Raw genomic sequence first — 19,308 nt, forward strand, 5'->3', positions numbered from 1 at the left:
TCCACTTGTGGATTCTAGTCAGGTGGGTAGATGGAGTGGGACATGGGGGACATGCCCAGCTCGCAGCTGTCCCACCTGTGAAGAAAAGTTACAAGGCCAGTCATCACAGGAGACACTGTGCATGAAGCCTAGCCCTAATCTCTGAGCCAAAATCGAAGGCCTCAGTTCACACAATGGTGATGTATTTCAAGCAAGGCCATATGTTGCCTAGAAAGCAGGCACTTCTCAGCAGGTGTACAGACATCCCAGGGGAGCATCACAACATCCATGGCCAGGGGACAAGCAGGCATGGGAAGGTACCAGCCAGGCCAGGAACATGTGGGTGCAAGGGGTCGGACAGGGCACCCAGCTTTCTACTGTGTCCCGCACGTGCTGGGTTCAGTGCTCACGGAATCCCATAGAGAGAGAGCTTCTATCCCTGCCCACTGGAGGAGAGAGGGTGGGTGTTGGTGAGGTGTCTCTGTGAGCAGCAGACATCACTTGCCAGAGGGAGTGTTAATAGGTTCCCCTCCTCTTCCTCCTCCTGGTAGGTTCCCATGCACAATATCAGTGTCCTCCACATCACTGCACTTGATCGGGAGTGAATGCTGACTGAGTGCAGGCATGATCTTGGGCCATGTGTGGCACTGCGGTGTGGTTCCATGACCCTCACTACTTAGTGGTGGCTTGGTGTGGGAAGATATCCTATCACGGAGGCCAGATAAGGCAGGTCTCTCCAGGAACCTTGTGAGAAAGACCAAGGAGTTCCTGTGTGAGAGTGTCATGGAGCTGAGTGCTCTGGACTGGTGCTTCATCTGCAGGTATGTGAACAAGCTGTTCTGTGACCCCTACACCAAGTAAACCAGGAGAGGAGTGCTCAGCCCCTTGTGGCCAATCGACTGACCCCACTTGTCGATAGAGAAAGTTAGAGAACTCATCAGAAGTGCCCTCCTTGGGGTAATCAAAAGCCTGGGAGACATCCTGCGAGGCAGGGATTGGCTCCAAAGTGATGAGCGGCTCCTGGCTCTTAGGAATCATCGCTTGGCTGGCCTACTCCTCCTTCTCCACCGCCCTGTCCTGCAGGCTGATGCCAGGCATGTCTTGGCTAGACTCTATGATCACAGCGGGGGAGGTGACCGGCCACCCTCCAAGGATGGCATCCAGCTGGTCATAATAGTGGCAGGTGTGAGGTGCCACTCCAGAGCGTCCACTCTGCTCCCTCGCCTTGTGATAGGTCTGGCTCGGCACTTTTATTTTGAATCTGCACTGCTCAGGCTCCTGCTGTGCCCATTCTCTGCCAGGCTGGCAGCAATCCTTCCATAGATGTCGGTGTTCCTCTTCTTGGTGTGGAGATCCTGGAGGTTAGACTCCTCCCCCACACCTTGATGAAGTCCAGGATCGCCATACAAGTCCAGGCTGGACCTCTTCTGCATCCCTGGGCAGCAGAAGTGCTGGCAGCTATTGGAGAATCCAAGGGAGTGTAGGAGGTGTTCACATCTCACAATGGTGCTTGCTTGCACAGGACTTGAAGCTGGCCACATGGGACAGGCCCTTCCCCTGTTCCCAGGACTTTTACAGCTCCACTGGAGGAGGAGAGCAGTAGAGTGTGGCCAGACTGGTCAGAGCTGACAGCTGCGGGAGGCCTCCGGAAGCCAATTAGTTCAAATTAGCGGAACCTTAGCGTCCACACTAACGTTATGTTGAAATTACTAATTTGGAATTTGCATTATTCCTGATGAAAAGCAGGAGTTACAGCATTCGAATTCCACAGCCCATTATTCTGAAATAACAGGCTTGATAGTGTGGAGGCACTGCTTACTAATTCGAACTTGGGAGGGTTATTTTGGACTAAGGTCTTCGTGTAGAGTAGTGCTAAGATTGTATGTATAGATAAGGCCTGATGCAAAGAATTCATTTAACTTCTCTGCAGTGACCTTGTCTTCTTTGACTGGTCATTTAGCATCTCATTCGTCCAGTGGCCTTACTGTTTGACAGGTTTCCTGCTTTGGGTGTATTTTAAAAAATGGTTTTTTACTGTTAGTTTTTGTGTCTTTTGCAAGTTGCTCTTCACATGGGTTTTTACATGCCTAATTATACTTGAGTTTTTTGCCAGACTTGATGCTCCATTCTTTTTCCTCAGAAGAATTTAATTTCTAGTTTTTAAATTATTCCTTATCATGCTGCTCTTACAGTCAGCACAAACCCTGCTATCAGTAAAATCAAACCTCCATTGCTATTGCTGGCTCCTTCCTAATAGCCAGACTCCCATCTCCCAGAGGGTCAGTTTTAGTGCATGAGGATACTGTGACAGGTAATCATACATGTTGCATTCAGTGCAATAAACTGGCTATCTACCACTCCTCTGCTGGACTTCTGCTGCATTATTTTCATTCTTGCTGTTTTTTTATTTTGATTGTTTGCTTGTGTTTTTTGGTAGGGAAGTGCTTATTAGCGTTCATTTAAAGAATGTTAAATATATTTCTCTCTCTTGTTCCTTATCTCAACGCCCTTGCAAAACTCACCTGTTCGATAGCTGATCGCCTCATTGTCTTTTTTAAACTCCTGTTCTCCTGGAGTATTCCTGCCCACTTTGTAAGAGCTCCTAACAAGACTTTTTGATCCTTAGTCCCTTAAAAAAGCCTTTACCATTGTCTGGCAAACTGCTAGGCTCAGCACAAAGCTCCCCAGATGGACCACACCTATAAATTTCAGTCAGACATATGGCAAGTATACAATAAACAAACAACACTTACATCAAGGTTAAATAGTCACTCCTCCTCCTGGAAAACTTCTTTCAAAACTACCCTATATGGTGCTTCTTCGTCAAGTAGTGTCCCCGAGGTTTCTCCACTCGAGGTGCTGGGTCCGTCCCGGCGCCGCAAAACGGAGAAACTTCCACAGCAGTAGCCCTGCCGGCCCACTCATGCGCTCCTGTTGCCTCGTGCCGTTACAGCTGAGCGCGGGCCGGCTCGTCAGTTTCCTTCAACTGGCCGCAGACGGACCTAGGATGCTCTCCCTCTCCGGCCTGAGGAGAAAAGGGAGTTTCATTTAGAAATTTGTTTGCCACTTGGCAGTTTATAGTTAGGATAGTATTAATAGTTCTTAGTAGTTTTTACTTAGTTAGTTAGTTAATTAGTCTCAAGTTCCTTGTTTCCGTCCTAGTTTATTTTTTTGTAGTAGCCTTTAAAAAAAAAAGAGAGAGAGAGAGAAAAGGAAATAAAAGACAAAATGCCTGGTTTCAAGAAATGTTCCCAGTGCCAGGAGGCCATGCCAGACTCAGATGGGCATTTGCGCTGCGTTAAATGCCTCGGGGACGGGCACATCCCTATGAAGTGCCCTCACTGCATGAAACTGACAGCCCGCGCTCAGCGCGATAGAGAAATGAGGTTGAGGGTGATTTTATTCAATAAAGCCCTCCAGTCCGATGCGACCACGTCTTCTCCCACTACCTCGGGAGTTCACTTGTCCCGTTCACCTGAGAAGGACCTCCACAGTGCCGGGCCACAGCCCAGGAACGTACGGGACAGACCGGGTACCTCTGGCTCTTTGCCGAGGCACCCAACAGAGAAGCCGGGCAAGAGCCTCAGTGCCTCAGCTCCGACTTTGGTCGGGTCAAAAGACCCAATGCGGACTCCCTGTAAGGGACCGTGGGCAGACTTGGCACCGGCAAAGGCTCCAACAGTCGGGCCACAAGCAGCAATGGCGGCCCCGGCACCGGCTGATACTGCGCATGCGCAGTCAATGACAATTCCGCCGGCACCCGTGCCCACGATGCCAGCTGATGAGACCTTGCTCCCTGTGGTGCCGCAAGCAACGGCGCCGACTCAGGCACCGCAGGCGGCCAGCGGCACCATGCAGCACTCTGCACCGCAGCCTCCTCCGGCACCGGCACAGCTGTTAACTCCCGCGGCACCGCTGATTCAACCCCAGGGCAGCCATGCAACCGGGACTACACCACTTCAAATGGCACCGTCTTCTCCTGCAGATTGTTCGGTGCCAAATGAGGTGCCCTTCAAGTCAAGGCGCGTGCGGACCCCTTCACTCACGCCTGAAAGAGCACGGTTCTCTCCAGGACCTTGGTCACCAGCTTCAATCTGCTCTGAAAACCATCGTGCTTCTTATGTCTCCACTAGAGACCGATATCATAGATCACCGCAGCGATCACCGTCATACCATCACTATCGCTACCACGATCAACGACGCTATTCCTATTATTCTCGTTCACCATCTCGTTTTTCTGTCAGATCTATATCACCGAGGTCTTCGGGACATTTGAGATATTCACGTCGATGCGAGGAGTCTAGAGCCTACACTCCTAGACGATCCCCGACTCACGGTCAGAGATGTGACTGTCATTATGATGACCGTCGGTGTCCTCATAACACGCGATATCCACGATCACGATCTCCGCAAACCACACGCCCAGCGTCTCTACCTCGTGCGCCTTCGCCGGCGATTCCATCAGTGCCTGTGGAGGGCACGATGCCAGTTACTAGTCAGGACACGTATGAAAACAACTACACTTCAAATAGAGAACCACAGACCCCTGACTCTCCGGCCAACCAGTCATCTCCGGATGATGCTGTCTTTCCTGGTGAACTATCCCCCACGGAAGATCACAAACAGTTTCAGGAGCTCTTTGCCAGAGTGGCACAATCTCAGGGTATCCAGATTACGGACGTACAGCAAAAGCAACATCCCTTGCTGAAGAACTTGCAGTCCTCACAAAAATCAAAACTGGCTCTGCCCTTCGATGAGGCTATCCTGGAAATTGCAAATGATATATGGCAGACCCCCGCCACTTCTTTACCGACTAACAAGAGGGCGGACAATAAATACTTTATAAACAAAAAGGGATGGACTTTTTGTTTACGCATCCCCAGCCCAATTCCCTTGTTATGGACGCCGCCCAGCAAAGATCAAAGACGGCCCAAAATAAAAATACGGCAAGTGATAAAGAGGCTAAACGCCTGGACATTTTAGGTAGAAAAGTGTATTCTTCTGCCACTTCAGTTCTCCGGATGTGCAATTACGCGGCCCCTCTTGCCAATCACGACTTCGATAACTACTCCAAATTAGTCCCTCTTCTAGAGCACCTACCAGACTCAAAACGCAAGATCTTGAGGGCGGTAATACAAGAGGGCTACACAACAGCCAGAACAGCGCTTCAGATCGCCCTAGACACGGCTGATGCAGCAGCTAGAGCCACGGCTACTGTGGTAGTTATGCGTCACGGGTCTTGGCTGCACCAAGCAGCTGCCCCGAGAGAGTTATTAAGCAAAGTGGAAGACTTACCTTTCGATCGTCAGTCTCTCTTCGCCCAGTCCACTGATCAGGTGTTCCACTCGGGCAAGGACTCCCGTTCAACTCTTAGAACGCTTGGCATGTATACGCCTCTGTATAAACGTAAGAGGTATACGCCCTACAACAAACAGAGATCCTTCTCTTACGCAACATTCCGCCCGAAGCCATATGAACAACAGAGACCAAGACAACGCCAGCAAAAGCGAAGACAACAACCTGGCAAGACTTCCGGTCAGCAGCAGGGCCGGCAACAAGTTTGATGGGTCAGTCGAGGGACTGCGTGCAACTCCTTTGTCGGGAGCATCACACAATCAGGTAGCCTTATTCCATCATCGGCTGAGGCCTTATCAACATTGCTGGTCTCTGATTTCCACCGATCGATGGGTCAACGACATAGTTGTTTCAGGATATGCCATCCCTTTCAACTCCATTCCCCCCCACTTCCCGCCCTCCCCGTCCCTTTTCAGGGACCCCTCTCACGAGACTCTGCTACAGCAAGAGGTGTCCCGACTACTTACTATAGGAGCCGTGGAGAGGGTACCCATTAAATTTCGGGGGAGAGGTTTCTATTCCACATACTTCCTCACCCAGAAGAAGTCAGGGGGTTGGAGGCCTATCCTGGACCTGCGTCGACTCAACCGCTACCTGAGAAAACAAAAATTCAAAATGGTCACTTTAGCTTCTATCATCCCGGCTCTCCACAAAGGGGATTGGTTTGCGTCCCTCGACTTACAGGACGCCTATTTCCACATAGCCATTCACCCGGCCCACAGGCGATTCCTTCGTTTCGTAGTGGGCGCGGAACACTACCAATACCGAGTGTTACCTTTCGGTCTGTCAGCAGCACCACGGGGCTACGTCTACACTGGCCTACACTTTGAAGTAGGAATAAGATCCTCCGGAAAAGGGCGCTTTTTCCGGAGGATCGGGGCCAGTGTAGACGCTCTTTTCCGGCTTTTCTAAAAGCCGGAAAAAAGCGGCGGACATTTTCATTTTAAATGCCGCGGGGGATATTTAAATCCCCCGCGGATTTCCCTATTGTGATCGCTGAAATTAACATGCCCCTTCCGGAAAAGGGGCCAGTGTAGACGTAGCCCGGGTGTTTTCCAAAACCCTGGCAGTGGTAGCTGCCTACCTCCGACACCTCAATATCGCTATTTTCCCGTATCTCGACGATTGCCTATTAAAGGCCCCGACTCGCGAAGAGGCTACGTGGGCAGTGACCACCACCACAGCCATATTCGAGGCTCAGGGCCTCATAATCAATTTCGGCAAATCGTCCTTGGCACCAAGTCAGGACTTGGAGTTTATCGGCGCGAGACTCGATGCACTGAGTGCGAGAGTATACTTGCCTGCAACAAGATTCCAGATGATTTGGGACTTGGTACATACGGTTTCAATTGCTCCCAGATCCAGCATACTGACTTACCTGAAACTGCTCGGACACATGACTTCATCTACGCAGTCTCCAGCATTGGCTGTTCAAAGTCTACACACCAGGGGTACACACTGTGAGCAAGACAGTGTCCATTCCCGGACATGTCAGGACTTCACTAATATGGTGGGACAACCCGCAAAATTTGTTACCAGGGGTCCCTTTCCACGCACGAAGACCCACAGTGCAGATCACAACGGATGCTTCTCTGATAGGTTGGGGCGCACATCTGCAGCAACATCGAGTTCAGGGACTCTGGTCGGCACAGGAGTCACTTCTACACATAAATCTCCTCGAGCTCCGAGCTGTATCCAATGCATGCAGGCACTTCCTTCAGAGGATCGGAGGTCGTGCAGTCCACATCCTCACTGACAATATATGCACGGTGTACTATATCAACAGACAAGGCGGGGCCCGTTCATGATCCCTGTGCGCAGAGGCGATACGACTGTGGAACTGGGTGATCCACCACAATATAATCCTTACCGCATCGTACCTCCCGGGCAAAGACAATATCATCTCCGATATCCTGAGCAGACACTTCCTTCCTCAGCACGAGTGGGAGGTATACAACGAGGTGGCTCACGGTCTCTTCCGTCTCTGGGGGTTCCCGAGTATAGACCTCTTTGCCACTCGTCACAACAAGAAGTGTCATCATTACTGCTCACGGGCAGGTACCGGCAAGAATTCCCTGGGGGACGCTCTTCTGCTCAATTGGGGATCTCACCAACTTCTCTATGCGTTTCCGCCTCTTCCTCTCATTCCGAGGGCACTGGAGAAGATAGCGACGGAGGGTGCAACAGTGATTTTTCATAGCACCCGATTGGCCTCGGCAGACTTGGCTGACACAATTGTCCAGAATGTCGGTCGCTCAGCCACAACGACTTCCACTGATGCCCAACTTACTGTCTCAGCGGCACGGTTCAATGCTGCATCCGAGCATCGATCATATGCATCTTACGGCATGGCTCCTAACTGGTTTCAGCCACCGGAAATGATTTGCTCTCAGGAAGTGAAACATGTATTTATGAATAGCAGACGCCATAGCACTCGCAAGGCCTACACCTACAAATGGCACCGGTTCCAAGCGTGGTGTCTGGAAAGGGACTTTGACCCTCTTTCTTTACCGGTGCAGCATACTTTGGACTACATCTTCCATCTGAAGACGGAGGGCTTAGCAAATGCTTCGTTGAAAGTGCACTTGGCAGCAATCTCGGCCTTCCGCCCGCACATCGACGGACAGTCGCTATTTGCTCACCCGTTAGTTAAAAGGTTCCTAAAGGGACTTGATAACCTATATCCGGCCTTCACAATCCCTCCAGAGCCGTGGGACTTATCTTTGGTACTGGACGCACTAACTCGTCCCCCCTTTGAACCATTAGCAACTTGCGACCTGCGCATGCTCACAATGAAAGTGTCATTCCTTCTGGCAATCACGTCAGCACGTTGGGTTAGTGAGTTGGCAGCCCTTTCAGCCGATCCACCATACACTTTATTTTCTGAACAAGCGGTTCTGCTTCGCGTTCATCCTCCCTTCCTTCCGAAGATAAATTCTCCCTTCCATGTAAACGAGCCCATAATTCTGCCAACATTCTATCCGAAACCTCATTCCTCACCAGAAGACTCACGTTTACATACCCTCGATGTTAGACGAGCACTGGCCTTCTACCTGCATAGAACACGCTCCTTCAGAAAGTCTCGGCACCTTTTTATAGCTACGGCGGAGCGCTCCAAGGGTCAACAGCTCTCCACACAACGTATTTCCAATTTGATCACCTCCTGTATCTCACGTTGTTATGCCCTACAACACAAACCCTTACCAGGACGACCTCGCGCTCATTCCACCAGAGGCATGGCCGCATCTACTGCGTACCTTAGAGGGGTACCCTTACAGGACATATGCCGTGCAGCAACCTGGTCATCCTCGCTCACCTTTGCCAAGCATTATGCTCTTGCAAAAATATTGAGGAATGATTCAGAGGTGGCGCAAGCAGTCTTGGCCACAGCACAGAGATCATAAGTCCGAAGCACGCCGATAGTGCTTGACCACTGCTCTGTACTCACCTCGAGTGGAGCACCCTCGGGGACACTACTCGATGAAGAAGAGAGAGTTACTCACCCTGTGCAGTAACGTCTGTTCTTCGAGATGTGTGTCCCCGTGGGTGCGCCACGACCCACTCTCCTCCCTGCTTCGGAGCTTCTGTTTATCTCTTTCAGATACTTCCGGTTGGGAGGAAACTGACGAGCCGGCCCGCGCTCAGCTGTAATGGCGCAAGGCAACAGGAGCGCATGCGCGGGCCGGCAGGGCTACTGCTGTGGAAGTTTCTCCGTTTTGCGGCGCTGGGACGGACCCAGCACCTCGAGTGGAGCACCCACGTGGACACACATCTCAAAGAACAGACGTTAATGCACAGGATGAGTAACTCTGGGTATGTCTACACTACAAAGTTAGTTCGAACTAACAGACGTTAGTTCGAACTAACTTTCATAGGCGCTACACTAGCGCTCCATTAGTTCGAATTTAATTCGAACTAACGGAGCACTTAGTTCGAACTAGGTAATCCTCATTCCACGAGGATTAAGCCTAGTTCGAACTTACTAGTTCGAATTAAGGGCTGTGTAGACCCTTAATTTGAACTAGTGGGAGGCTAGCCCTCCCCAGCTTTCCCTGGTGGCCAACCCCAGGGAAACTCGTATGCCCCCCTCCCGGCCCCGGATCCCTTAAAGAGGCACGGGCTGGCTACGGTGCCCGTGCCAGGTGCAGGCCTGCCAGCACCCAGCTAGCAGACCCTGCACCTGGCACAGATCGAGCCAGCCACCCGATCCCCCCAGCCCTCCCCCTCTTCCCAGGACACCCACCTGGGCTAGTGCGGACATCGTGGACCTTGTCCACGATCTCCGCACTAGGCACAGGAAAGTGGCCGGCTAGGGCAGGAGAGCTGCCAGCCTGGCCACCCAGGAGCAGGTGTGCATGAAAATCAAGGTGGTCCACTGAGACCCCCGACCCTGAGCCCTGAGCTTACAATGGCCGTCCTGGGTCAGACCAAAGGTCCATCTAGCCCAGTAGCCTGTCTGCCGACAGCGGCCAACCCTAGGGACCCTGGAGGGGATGGACCGAAGACAGTGACCAAGCCATTTGTCTCGTGCCATCCCTCTCCAGCCTTCCACAAACTTTGGGCAGGGACACCACTCCTACCCCCTGGCTAAGACTACTCCATGGACCCAACCTCCATGACTTGATCTCACTTCCCTTTAAACTCTGTTCTAGTTGTAGCCTTCACAGCCTCCTGCAGCAAGGAGTTCCACAGGTTGACTCTTTCCTTTGTGAAGAACAACTTTCTGTTACTAGTTTGAAGCCTGCTACCCATTCCTTTCCTTTGGTGTCCTCTAGTCCTTCATTATGGGAACTCATGAAGAACTTTTCTGTATGCACCCTCTCCACCCAACTCCTGCTTTTAGAGACCTCTATCCTGTCCCCCCTCCGTCTCCTCTTTTCTAAGCTGAAAAGTCCCAGTCTCTTTAGCCTCTCTTCATATGTTCCCAACCCCTGATCATTTTAGTTGCCCTCCCCTCTCCCAGCCTCTCTCTTCCCCTCTCCCACCTCCTTTTCCCAGTCTCCCCCAGTTTTGTTCAATAAAGACAGATTCAATTTTTGAACACAATTGTCCTTTATTTTGTACATCAAGAAGAGGGGCTAGGGAAGGGGTAAGTGGAAGGAGGTGAGGGAGGAATGGGGTACGCGTCCCTGATGGGGAGGACTGGGCTGGCTCTGCGGGCTTTTGGGGTGGAACCTCTCCTGCAGCCCCCCGATTGCCCTCTCTCCCCAGATGGCAGTCTGCAGCAAGTGCAGCCGGTCTGATGGCCGAGTGCTGTGATGTGCCCAGTGTGGGTACTCAGGGCACTCCAAGCCAGGACTGCTTTGCAAGCGGGGCACCCCTGAGAACTGTCTGTCCAGGGTGGGGGTCGGGACCCTTTAAGCGCAGCCCTCGGCTAGCCTGAGACAGCATCTCCACGCTCTAAGTCCTCCTCTGATGCCCTGCTGGCACTGCTTCCGGCCATCCTTAAGTCTGGTTCAGGGTCCACTTAATATGGACATGCTAGTTCGAATTAGCAAAACGTTAATCCGAACTAGTTTTTTAGTCTAGATCCGTTAGTTCGAATTAGCTTAGTTCGAATTAACTAATTCAAACTAAGTTAGTTCGAATTAACGTTGTAGTGTAGACGTACCCTCTCTCTTCTGTTGGCTAGCTCCTCAGGAGAAAAATACATATACATTTGCATGCTTCTGATACTGTGTTTAATTTTAATATATTTACTTAGTGACTTTGGAAAAAAAATTGTTGACCTGAAACTCCATGGCCAATAAAAATACTTTTAAAGATTTAATTCCTAGAGGATTATGTTTTTATATAAAACTGTAATGTCTATTTGCTGTTCTTGAATGTATAAACACACACACACTTAGGATGTGAGTACTGGTAAACAAAAAAATGAGCTTTTTTGGCACTACGGAGGCAAATACCGATGTGAAAAATATAAATGTGTATAGAAAGGGATGCTATTTCTTATTGCAGTAATTGGTATGTGTCATTTATGCTTGTGAAATGTCATATACATTTTATAGAAAGTTTGACAACCTGATGAGTAACATACAGTTCTACCATGTATAAGAAAAAGTCGTATTTTGATCTTTTGATTTCTCGTTGACCCAAAGAAGAAGCATTAGTTGAGGGAGCAGTTGAGAAATTCTTTGAGCTATTGCAGTGTCAATTTGTTGATTATTGGTGGAAAACTGGGTTGTGAAGAAGGCATCATTCGTGTCTTCATGTGGAAATTGCTGCTGAGATACGGACCTAATGTGTGTCAGGAATGATCTTAAAATGCCATGGCTGTGCCTTTTTCTAGCCTGAGAAATCAAAAATACAATCTCTTATGGAGTCATGCATTTTAAAACTTTGGATTCATCTTGCTTAACTTGTGCTTCTGAGTTCCTCATTGTATCAGCATACTTACAGAAATGATAGTTTGTGGGAGGCTGACCTGATGAGGAGTACAAAAGGGCATTTGTATAGTGTTGAAAGAAACAGAGGTGGGAATGATGGAACATACATATTCACATTTTGTGACCAACCGAAAACCCTTCTGTTTCCACAGGGGAAGATAAATACAATATTTACTCCAGCTTATTGTTCAAGTATTTTCTCGCAGAGGGAATAGTCTGTGGACATAATTTGTTTGTTGCTTCTGCTAAAGAGGATCCTGCTGACATTTTAAAGGTAAAAAAAAAATGATACATTAGATTATAGTTAATCCAATTTTTTTACAAATCTGTTTACAAATGATTAATCAGCCCCGCCCAATCAGTCAGCTCCTGAGCCTGACTGGCTGGAATGATTAATCACCTGTGAAGCTGTGCTGCCACACAGTTTAGAGGGAACACTGATATATATGTAACTACATTGTACACACTGATTTGTTAATCCAGGAATTATATTGCTTACATTTTCATCTATCTGTTCAAAAGGGTACTTAAGCTAATTTCAGCGTACATAGTTTGAAAAACAGTTAAGTGAATCTCTCACAATTACATAGCTGATGCTTCCTGTGTTTATATCTAGGAAACCTGAAATTTAAATACTATGGAGACATCTTGAAATATGTAGATTTTGACTGATGTATTCAAACAAGAAGCTTAGAGCTCTCTTTCTAGTATAAATATTTTATAATGGTTAGTCATTTTTAATGTGATAGATAGACAAAAAAGGTAAAGGGACACTGACTGTTTTTAAATTTCATTTTTCTAAAAATGATGGTTCTATTATAATAATACCTAAAATTACTATTTTGCCAAGTTTTTTCTCAGTTGAAGCAATCAAACTGGGGGAAAAGAACCATAGGAGTTTGGGGCAGCAGATTTTATACAATTTTTGCCGCTGCTTAAAAACTTGAGTTGTTCTCTTGCTAAAAAGTTCTTTATAGACATCAGAAAAGGTGCACAAACTTTCATAAATGCTGCACCTGTGCTTCTGCTATGTGTATCTTTCTTGAAGTGAATTATTTATATGTTTATGTGTCAGTGACTCTATTTAGGGATTGATCCTGAAATGTCCTGTGCACACTGTTCTTGAATCTTCAACAGTCTTTCAGGTAGTTTTGGATAGAGGCCCTTTCCTGTGGAACCTCTGAGCTTCACAGGCCTGGAATTCACCAAAAAGTCAAAGGTTGGAGGATAGTAAATATGACCTTTATCGCTGGGGGTGAAAGTTGCCAGAGTTTTTGCTTAAATGTTACATCATTTGTACTCATTTTCTGTCCATCATTACCGTAATTAAAAAAATAGCTATCAGAGCTCTCTTACCATTAACAATTTTTAATTTTATATTTCAATGTTATATGTCAGCTCATGTTGTTCTGTACTACCCTTGATTTATTAGACATGCGAGGGAGGGTTATGGAAAACATGGATTCTTCAAAGTCAACATTTATCTTCTTTACCAAGGGATTTTCATTTGAAGTCTAGTTCTATTTGTGATTCCTAGAAATAAACAACATTAGAAATATTCCCTTGAATGCATTTTGATGGGGGTCTCAATTTAGGATCTTGATATTTAGTTTCTTTTAATTGTATTCCAGTATTCATATAACTTAAGAATTTTGGTTAATGGAGCTTCAGATAGTGTAGGGATTATAGAATTGCACAAAGAGTACAGTCACTGGAAAGACCAAGATTTTAGCTTTCTTAAATCATGAGTTACATAAATTGTGTTAGTTTTCTTTAGATAAAATTCAGACAATGAGTTCAGAATACTATAGTTTAAGTAATAATAAACTATTGCATCTTAAAAACTTGTTAATAGGAACTAACCCAACCAATGAGTGACCGAAACAAGGACATAGATGGTTTGAACATACAGTGCAATGTTATATGCTGTAATTGCCCATGAAATTGCATTAATTTCATGATATATGATTGGGTGTTTCTTGAACCTATAACCAAGACAAATATTGCTGGTACTAGAAAGGGGAAAAGACACTCCTACAGAGCATAATTATCTTAAAGCTGTGTATAACTAAAAGACAAGGAGAGGATAAAAAGCCCCATCAGCTGCCTAAGATATGTTATATTACCACCCAGCAATTTATCCATCATCCTTTCAAAACATATTCATGCCTATTGTAGTGAAAGATCCTTCAGGAAGTCAGCATTAAGATGTAACACTGAAAAATTACACCCCTTTAGAAAATCCTATAGAACAATATACATTATGATTTTAATGGGATATTTTAAACATTTCAGAGCATTCTGTTCAGTCAGTACACTTATCTAAAAGACAACTCTCCACCATAAGTAAATGTAGAAAGTGTTAGGAGTTTGTGTTTAAAGTAATCCATAATCAATCTTCTCTTCCATTTTATAAGAAATTGTAAAATAAAAGACTGAGCCAAACCTGTGTTAGACTTGATTACAGTGGGAATATGAAATTGCTATTTTACATTTTAATTTGTTTAATAAAATTTGTTACTGAAAATGAATAAAGTTAGGCATGAAATTAAAGTTTAATATGTAACTGTGGCAAAACATGAAATGTTTTATTTTATTTCTTAGACCTTTTTTCTTAATGTCAGTGTGATTGCCACATTATAAAATACAATTTGTTTATTCCTCTGATCTGTATAACATTTGCACAGGGGGAAGAAAGACTTTTAAAAAGTAAGCCATTGTTCAAATATAAATCAGTGGATGGAGCCATCTTGGAGGTCATAGATTCAGGCCAGCAGCAGTAGCTGTTGAACTTGTGTCCATAAAAATTTCATCACATATTGAGGAAAGAGAAAGATGTGAACCAGTTAGGAGGTAACCCTTCCCCACAGTGATCTTCAGACACAGAACTTTGCAGGAGAGACAACCCTTCCCTACCTCTCACTTGGGATGTTAGCATATAGTCGAGTAAATGATTAACCAGTAAGCCTAGGCATATCGGCTACATGCACTCCCCACCTTTGCTGCCTCTATATCAGAGTTAGTGGGGGAGGGAGTGGGAGCCAGTGCCTGTGAGGAGCTGGATTTAAGCAGGCTCCCTACAAGCACCAGATCCACCTGCCCCACGCACCCTTGCACTGCTGCCTCTAGCTGCTGGCCCCACCCCCTAGGATATTAAATAGTCTAGGGATTTTAAAATTAGATAAATCAGCTAATTGAATAGTTGATGGAATTTCCATTGACTATTCGATTAGTCAGTAAGGGTGCATCCACTTTGAAATGCAGCAAGAGCCACCCGGCTATTGCTACATTTGCCACCCGGCTATTGCTACATTTCAAAGGCAGAAGTGCTGTGCAGCATTTTGGAATGCCACTGCTGCACCCCTGCCCCCTCCCACCAAGCTGGAGCTAGAGGGAACTGGCTTTTAAGCTGGCTCTTCACAGCACCCCCTTTTCTCTCTCTCTCCTCCCTCCCGCTGCCTCTTTCTGATAGAGGCAGCAAGGGGGGGAAGTGACTAGTCAACTAGTGTGTTGACTATGCAATATGCTTTTGGTTATCAGACAACTAGTCAATTAATCACTTACAATATTATCGGTTACACAACTATTCTAGGGATGTATGTGGTTACACGACTATTCAGTTACACAATATCTAACATCCCTACCTCCTATTATAGAGATATTAGGATTCTACATTTTCCCCCTTATCCATATGGACACAATAAAGAAAAAAAATACATTATAAACCCAGTCAGGGACACTACTGCAGAAATATGTTCAGATGCAGGCATATTTGGACACAGATGATATCATCCAGCAGTGTTTTCTACAGTTCTGCTCTCATTGTTCTTCTCATGTGCCAACTGGCTACATGCTCCATCCCCTTCCAACCGCTCCCTTACAGTCACTTTTCTTCAGACTAGATTGACTTGTCTTTAATGCTTCTTTCCATCCTTCCTTTCTTCTTCTCCACTTTCCCTCTCACATTCCTTTCCCCTTCCTTTGTTTTTTCCCCTTTAGCTTATTCCTTCCTGTCTTCCCCATCCTTCCCTAAATATATTTAATGCATATAATAAAATGCAAAAACCCAAAATGCATCAACATTAAAATAACCCCCTCTCTAAAAATAGCCCATAAATGTCAGTTCCTTATGGATTCATTAAAAAAAAAATCCTAAAGCTTGTAATGTGGTAATTGGTGAATAATAGAATAGGTCAAGATCCATTTGCTTTAGTACTTTTTCAGTAGAGGCAATGGATGCTCCAGGGCAAGAGAGTCTCGGAGGGCTGATGGCTAAGAGCCCAGCGGGCTGTCAGGGAAGAGGGCTATGGGCAGCAAACTACCAGCAGTAGGAGCCTGGCTCCCCACAGCTTGGCTGCAGAGCATGCCCCAGCAGGGTTGCCTGGTAGCGTGGGGAGCCCAGTGGGCTGGGAGCTGGGCTGCCTGGCATGAAAGGCAAAGGGGGAAGGGATCTGCAAGACAGGGAGGGAGCCGGCTAGCAGCTGATCCAAGGCTTGGGGGGAGGCAGTATTGGGGGGGGGGGACAAATGTGATCTCCTCTGGACCACCAAAATCCCTCATCTGAGACTGGTCAGGTCCCGAGGGTGCCGAACCAGGGAGGTCTATCCTGTATAAAAGAAATTAAGAATGAACTGGTACAAAATTGTATCAAATATAGTTTAAACTGTTTATAGGATACAATCTTATCAAGTGGTGATATGATAGCGTAATCATGTGAATGAGTAACTGGTGAGCCTGAACTCATTGATTAACCTTCACGGTTACACGCAGGCTCCTCTTCTCCTGCTGCTGCCTCTGTATTAGACGCAGCAGCACAGGGGGTCAGGTGGGAGCCATGTGGAACTTTTGAGCCAGTGTGTAGGTTTTTGAGCCAGGTCCCCATAAGCATCAGCTCATGGGGAGCTGCCTGCCCCTCCCCCCACTACTGCCTCTGATACAGAGGTAGCATCGTGGTGTGGGGAACACAGCTTTGTGGGAGTTTCCTCCTCCATGTAAATGTGTAACCACTGAAGTTTTCAGCAGTTACACGTTTATCTTAAATGCATTTTAACATCCCTATTATCATGTCCCCATCTGTCAGATTCTTTTGTGCTGTACATTTTCTAGCCTCTGTCACTATGTTCTAAATGTTCAAAGTCATGTCATCTTCACTTATATTCCTTTTCAGAATTATCCTATAAGCTAATAGCTCTTGTTGTCATGGCTCTCGCTGTCATAAAGCTTTTCCTAATACTTGCTCTACTTTTTCTTAATGCTGTTCTTGAACACTAGTAAAATCCACTGGTACAACTCCACAATAATTCCTCTCTTGCCTTCTCTGTTTTATATATTTGTATATACATCACTTCTTAGTCATTGCCACGCTATATGAACTTAACTCTTTTAAAACATGTTCTTTAATTTCTTTTGTTGTTAGAACGTCTTCTTATTTGTTAATTTATGTCACTGAGCTGCTAAAATCTGATGCTGTATTTGGGTTATGTCTCAGAGAAGGAATATAATATCAGATATTGTGATTTGACATCTTTATGTACAGAGCAACACAATTTCATCTGCCTTTTCCTGCCTTGTCACACTTCAAATTTATGTCTGATTTGCCATGTTCCCTGAGCTAGAAATTCTTCCACTAGACATTCTTAGTGTTCCCTCTTAAGATTTTCTGTCCATGACCGGAGTGAATTTTGTCTTGTTTACCAATATTGAAGTTACGTGTGCTTGTTCGGCTGTGTGCCGCTATAACAAACCTCTCCCTTTTCCCCTCTGCTGCCATGATTCCCATCCTCCCCTCTCCCCATCTCCTCCCCTGGCGCCTGCTCCCTTACCCTTCTCTGCTGTCCTGGCTCCTGACCTTCTCACTCCCCTCAGCCCTCCTGAGACCTGCCCCATCTTCCCATCCTCTCTGACTACTGCACCAGTCCTTCCCTTCCCTCCTGAGAGAAGACAAAGGAAGACCCTCTCCGCTACTATACCAGTGTCACCTGGCTGCAAAAAATTCAACAACTGTCGCAAACCCTTGCCCATCTTAGACGGGCATTCCTCACGCATTGTTGTTGTTCGTCCATCGTATTCGAAGAAGACCTTGACATCTAACGGGTTGTGGACTGTCCACAGTGTGTCCGCAAATGGCTGATAAGGCCGATACGGGCACGGAATGTTCTGCCACATGTTGGGCAGACATGTGTGGGCACCACTGTTGCAGCTTTTGCAACTCTGGCTTTACGGAGTGTTCGCTTCTCTTGTGCTATGGTTGTCCTTCTGGCTTCAGATGTTTGACAGCCTTGGTAGATCAGCGTGTGCCATGTTGATCGGTCTTGTGCCAGGGTCTCCCAGGAGGTGGTGTCAATATCCAGGGACTTGAGAGAGGCTTTAAGCGTATCTTTGTATCGCTTCTTTTGTCCCCCGTGCGATCGCTTCCCTTGAAACAGCTCACCATAGAAGAGCTGTTTAGGGATGCGATGATCTGGCATCCTTGCAACATGGCCTGCCCAGCGTGTCTGAGCTTTCATCAGCAGGGTGTAAACTGACATCTTTATGTACAGAGCAACACAAGCAGACCTGCTCTAGAAAGGACTTCTGTGTCTGGCACCTTATCCTGCCACCGGATCCTCAGAAGTCTGCGGAGGCAAATCGTGTGGAAGTGGTTCAGTTGCCTAGCGTGCCTCCTGTATACAGTCCAAGTCTCACTGGCATACATCAGGGTAGTTAACACTACTGCTCGATAGACTTTAAGCTTTGTAGCAAGGCTTATTCCACGGCGGTCCCACACTTTGGTCAGCAGTCTGCCGAATGCAGAGCTTGCCTTGGCGACTCTGCAGTTGACCTCAATGTCAATTGTCACTGAGCGGGAGAGGGTGCTGCCAAGATATGTAAATTGGTCCACTGCTTGCAGCTTTTGTCCCTTCACTGTGATGGTGGGCACTTGATATTGAGCTTTCAGAGCTGGCCTGGTGCATTACTTCGGTTTTCTTTGTGTTGATGAGAAGGCCGAAGTTGTCGCATGCTGCTGCGAATTTGTCCATGCTGGTTTGCATTTCCTGCTCTGATCCAGCATTCAGGGCGCAGTCATCAGCAAAAAGGAGATCTCGTAGCACAGTCTCCTTTATCTTGGTGACAGCCTGGAGTCTTCGCAGGTTAAACAGTTTCCCATCGGTCCTGTATCTCAGTCTGATTCCCAAGGAACTGTTCTGAAAGGTGTCTGACAGCATGGCTGAAAACATTATGCTGAACAGGGTCGGTGCCAGCACACACCCTTGCTTGATGCCGTTTGTGACGGGAAAGGCCTCTGAAGCTTCTCCATCATCCAGAACACGAGCCGTCATGCCGTCGTGGAACTGACGTACCATCAAGATGAATCTGTCAGGGCACCCAAACTTCGACATGATGCGCCACAGACCTTCGCGACTGACAGTGTCAAAAGCCTTGGTGAGATCCACGAAGATGGTGTACAGTTCACGATTCTGCTCTTGACACTTCTCTTGGAGCTGTCGGGCTGCGAAGATCATATCCACCGTGCCACGCTCTTTGCGGAAACCGCACTGTGTCTCGGGTAATAAACCCTGTTCCAGGTGGTCAATCACGCATTAGGTGC

General features: G+C 47.0%; 1 protein-coding gene and 1 long non-coding RNA gene across 6 annotated transcripts in view; one reads left to right on the forward strand and one right to left on the reverse strand.

Annotated features, from left to right (window-relative positions):
- The window catches only part of ELP4 (elongator acetyltransferase complex subunit 4), a 345,800-nt gene that overhangs the window by 30,417 nt on the left and 296,075 nt on the right, over positions 1-19,308 (forward strand). For all 5 annotated transcript variants that reach the window (XM_014576421.3, XM_075927788.1, XM_006128898.4 and 2 more), the window contains exon 3: positions 11,873-11,994. In XM_014576421.3, the coding sequence (XP_014431907.2) occupies positions 11,873-11,994 (122 nt within the window). The remainder of the gene's footprint in view (positions 1-11,872; positions 11,995-19,308) is intronic.
- The window catches only part of LOC142829183 (uncharacterized), a 71,388-nt gene continuing 54,817 nt past the window's right edge, over positions 2,738-19,308 (reverse strand). The window contains exons 3-5 of the long non-coding RNA XR_012903580.1: positions 5,802-5,928; positions 5,275-5,401; positions 2,738-3,004 (exon numbers count right to left, since the gene is read on the reverse strand). This is a non-coding gene — a long non-coding RNA (uncharacterized LOC142829183). The remainder of the gene's footprint in view (positions 3,005-5,274; positions 5,402-5,801; positions 5,929-19,308) is intronic.

This window comes from Pelodiscus sinensis, chromosome 4, assembly GCF_049634645.1.
Source record: "Pelodiscus sinensis isolate JC-2024 chromosome 4, ASM4963464v1, whole genome shotgun sequence".
In the NCBI taxonomy this organism is placed as follows: Eukaryota; Metazoa; Chordata; order Testudines; family Trionychidae; genus Pelodiscus; species Pelodiscus sinensis.